Source organism: Haplochromis burtoni, unplaced genomic scaffold (genome assembly GCF_018398535.1).
Source record: "Haplochromis burtoni strain Fernald_Lab_line unplaced genomic scaffold, NCSU_Asbu1 Contig_201, whole genome shotgun sequence".
Taxonomy (NCBI): domain Eukaryota; kingdom Metazoa; phylum Chordata; class Actinopteri; order Cichliformes; family Cichlidae; genus Haplochromis; species Haplochromis burtoni.
The window spans coordinates 1,110,582-1,114,879 of NW_024582562.1; the positions used below are offsets into that span (position 1 = coordinate 1,110,582).

Consider the following 4,298-nt stretch of genomic DNA (forward strand, 5'->3'; position numbering starts at 1 on the left):
CAAGTTCCCCCACTTAAAATGATGACAGAGGTCAGTAATTTGCACCAGAGGTACACTTCAACTGTGAGAGACAGAATGTGAAAAAAAAAAATCCATGAATCCACATGGTAGGATTTGTAAAGAATTTATTCGGTGGCTTACTAAATACTTTTTTGCCCAACTGTATAATGTGACAACAAAACGGGAATGTCAACACTTCAGGGTGAGCCAAGGCCAAAATAATAAACAAAGCTAAAATCTAAACAAATCCCGCACCCCTGACCTTACCAAAAGTCAAAAGTAAAGACAGGCTCTGACCTCCTTAACTAATTCAAAACAGGAGAAAACTGGTGGTCAAAAGAAATGGCAGCTCACCCCTACCCACTCCACTTCCACAACTGTCAAAACAGCACTGCAGGGGTACACTGCTGGGTTGTGAGGAGAAATGCGAGAACCTCTCCCACCGCAGCACTCCAGCCTCCTTTTAATGGGCTGGAACCAGTCACGTCGGAGCTGTATATCCACACACCAATCGGAGCAGGGCCCTGGCACAGCTGAATTAACATAAACAGATGCATTGACTGCACAAAACAAACACATAAAAATAGGGTCAAAGACCCCAGACCAGACAGTTCAGGCTCCACCAGCCTCCTGAAAGCCAGGTTGCTTCACTTTTCTAGTCAAACACTTAAAAAGAGGCAGCATGGCGGCTCAGTGGTTGTCTGGTGGTTTCCATGTGTCTGCGTGGCTTTTCTCCTGGTTCTCTCTCCCAGAAGGTTGATTCTGTTCATCTAGACATAGTGTTTTCAATGGGAGAAACGTCTTCTTCAGTCTTACTTACATGGATGATTGAGCATGCACCAAGACATTTTAATCCTGGTTCTCTGGTTTCTTCCGTCATTAAAACATGCTCTGTGTCGGAGCATGTCACTCTCATCAAAGACCTTTTTGTAACTTCTTGGTCAAATAAAAGATGAAATAAATACTACTAATACTAAATTCTTGAACTTTGCTGACAATGTCCAAATGTGTAGTTTGGCACTGTTAACACGACAATCCCAAACTAGATACTGCATGTGTACCATCAGCATGACTCTGTAAAGTGTAATGGTACTAAAAAGGTCTGCATGCAGTTTATACCTGTCACCCAGCGATTTTTAGTGAATTTTCTCTACATTAACACAATTTAGAGTTCTAGAACATAACAGCAATGATGATCAAAGGTTCAAATAGATGATTCTTAAGTTTGTTGTTCCCCTTTTGTGTTGGTGAACTTGTTGTAGGGGTTATTCTGGCAGATTATGGCTCTAGTTGGAGGGAACATCGTCGCTTTGCTCTGATGACTTTGAGGAACTTTGGTCTGGGGAAGAACTCGATGGAGGACAGGATTCATGAAGAGATTAAATACACCGTCAGTACCCTGGAAAAGAGCATTGGTATGTCATTTAACATAGAATTGTTCATTGTGCTGTTGTTTCTGTTGTTCTTGTGTATTCCTTTGGTTTTTATAACTTACATTACGCCTCCCACAGGTAAAACCATGAGTCCTCAAGTTATGTTTCACAATGCAGCGTCCAACATCATCTGCCAGGTCCTGTTCGCTAGACGCTACGAGTATGACAACGCGCTAATCAAAGTGATTGTTAGGTGCTTCACTGAGAATTCCAAGATAGCCAATGGCCCGTGGGCTATGGTGAGTAAAACAGCAACAAAATGATAGAATAGAAGAAATGACTTAATTATTGGAAATACAGCGTCCTGTAACCATCTTCTGTTACAACTGAAGCATAGAGGAAAATAAACGATTGTCCTTCTTTGCAGCTGTATGACTCTTTTCCTTTAATTCGTTACCTACCACTGCCCTTCATGAAAGCCTTCAAGAATGCAGAGGTAACATTTAAAAATCCCTTTAATTGCATTGAAATAATCTGTGGATTTCATCAATAATAAGAAAAAGTCAATGCTAATACAGTCATAGTTACTTGTGTTTTTTTTAGACAGTTGAAAATCTTGTAAATGAGTTTATAAGAGAGCACAAGAAGACCCGAGTTCCCGGAGAGCCACGGGACTTTGTTGACTGCTATCTGGATGAACTGGAGAAGGTGTGTGAAATGAGGAGTTTACTATCCCAGATATTATAATATAGCAATTGATTACATTTAAAATAACTAGAAAAAATAGATTTTACATTAAGGAGACTACACATATGGCTGTGACCTTTCCACCCTGTAACAACAAAGTTGAATTTCCTTATTTGCATAAATCATTCCTCTGACTCAGAGAGGCGATGATGGGTCTTCATTTTCAGAAGACCGGATCTGTCTGTACGCTTTAGACCTTCACTTTGCTGGCACTGACACTACATCCAACACCCTACTTACTGGATTTCTTTACCTTATGAACTATCCGCATGTACAAGGTAAACCTGAATATTTTCTTCTTTTCTTTCAGTTCAACTCAAATTTGTCCATTTAAAAGTGGTTGCATTTACCTTTGTGTGACACATGCCACTTATATGCTGTAGACTATGACAATCAATGGAAAGCAACTATTTTCAGCCAATTGGTTTAACTCAACATACTGCTGATTCACTGAACATATTTGGTATAATGTTGTTGTGTATCATTGCTTGTGGTGACTGCAGTGTGTAGACGGTAATGTGTTGCCCTGCTCTGGCAGAACGGTGTCAGCGGGAGATAGACCGAGTGTTGGAAGGGAAAGACCGGGTCAGTTTTGAGGACAGACACAATATGCCCTACGTGCAGGTGCCGTACAGCAGTTTTATTCACTATTGAACTTATTTTTAAGGTGCCCACCTGGTTCTGAGTGCACACATACATTCTGCTCCAAGCCAAAGCATGAGAAATGTCTTCTCTTCATCCAGGCTGTGATTCATGAGATACAGAGAGTTGCCAACACTGTCCCTCTCAGTGTCTTCCACTGCACCACTAAAGACACAGAGCTGATGGGTTATTCCATTCCCAAGGTAAGGGCCAACTGGTTAAATAGGTAGAGGCAATAAAGTGACGAGCATCCTTAATGGTTTTGAGGTTGATTTCGTCCTCAGGGAACAATGATCATCGAGAATCTGACCTCAGTGCTCAGCGAGGAGGGACAGTGGAAATTCCCTCATGAATTCAACCCTGAAAACTTCCTCGATGACAAAGGAGAGTTTGTTAAACCAGAGGCCTTCATGCCTTTCTCTGCAGGTACATGAAGACACGATTCACATACCGACATAGTTGATTAAATCTTCTGTCGTAGATGATACTGAGGGATTTTTTTCAACGTCTCAGGTCCTCGGGTGTGTCTCGGGGAGGGTCTGGCTCGCATGGAGCTCTTCCTCATCATGGTGACTCTGCTGAGGAAGTTCAAGTTCATCTGGCCCGAGGACGCAGGAGAACCAGACTTCACTCCAGTCTATGGGGTCACTCTGACTCCCAAACCTTACCGCATGAAAGTCCAACTAAGAACGCCGCAGTGAGGTCACAAACTAACCATGGAAATCCTGGTGGGAACGCATCTGGGATACTATTAAGTGAAAGATTATAGAGCATTCCAGTTTTTGTCTTCTGTTGTATTATTGAAACAAGAAATAAACACATGAAACTCCCCTTTATGTTTCTAACAGTTCCTGCAGTCTAAATATTTATTTTCACACAGTCCTTTTTTTCTTACTGTAGCATCCCCGGTTGAAAAGATGGTCTCTCAAACTGATGGTTCACAATCCTTTTATTAAACAGCCGTGTATGTGAACACACCGTAAGAGCTACAACATACAGAATAAAAGACTATTAGTAAATCAAACTGTGTGTTACCTTTAACCTTTTGACTTATTCATTAATCACAAATTAATTCTCCTTACCTTACATAACAAATAACACTAAAACTTGTAAATTATTGCATATAACAGGGAAATCGTTGCATCGCTGCCTAAACATGACGAGGTACGTTAGCGCCCTCTAGTGGGTGAAAACTTAGCCTTTATGCTTAGTAGCGGTCAGCAGTTATATGCTCCGTAAAACAACAAAATACATATCTACAGGACAAACTTTGTTACAAACCTTGTTCCCTCATCAACCAGGTGCTAAGAAACTGCTTTCGACTCAGTGTTGCACCTTAATAGCCGTTCTTTTTCCCATTCCCGTCCATTAACCATAGAGCACACCTTGCTTGTTTTCTTTTTTCTTTCTCAACAGGTGATCCAGGTGATTGATATATGTATTTTTTTTGTCTGCTTATTGAGTTGGTTTTTGTTTTTTTGCCCTTTATCCCCGTCCCTCTTCTCTCGTTTCCCCCCTCTTCCTTTCTCCCTTTTC

General features: G+C 41.2%; 1 protein-coding gene across 2 annotated transcripts in view; it reads left to right on the forward strand.

The window, feature by feature from the left end:
- LOC102308624 (cytochrome P450 2F2) overlaps positions 1-3,593 on the forward strand; it is a 13,606-nt gene extending 10,013 nt beyond the window's left edge. For both annotated transcript variants that reach the window (XM_005935799.3, XM_042226223.1), the window contains 9 exons: positions 1,263-1,415; positions 1,512-1,672; positions 1,801-1,869; positions 1,977-2,081; positions 2,260-2,398; positions 2,659-2,744; positions 2,864-2,965; positions 3,047-3,188; positions 3,276-3,593. In XM_005935799.3, coding sequence (XP_005935861.3) covers positions 1,263-1,415; positions 1,512-1,672; positions 1,801-1,869; positions 1,977-2,081; positions 2,260-2,398; positions 2,659-2,744; positions 2,864-2,965; positions 3,047-3,188; positions 3,276-3,463 — 1,145 coding nt within the window. In that variant the 3' untranslated portion in view covers positions 3,464-3,593. The remainder of the gene's footprint in view (positions 1-1,262; positions 1,416-1,511; positions 1,673-1,800; positions 1,870-1,976; positions 2,082-2,259; positions 2,399-2,658; positions 2,745-2,863; positions 2,966-3,046; positions 3,189-3,275) is intronic.
- Positions 3,594-4,298: the final 705 nt, after the last annotated feature.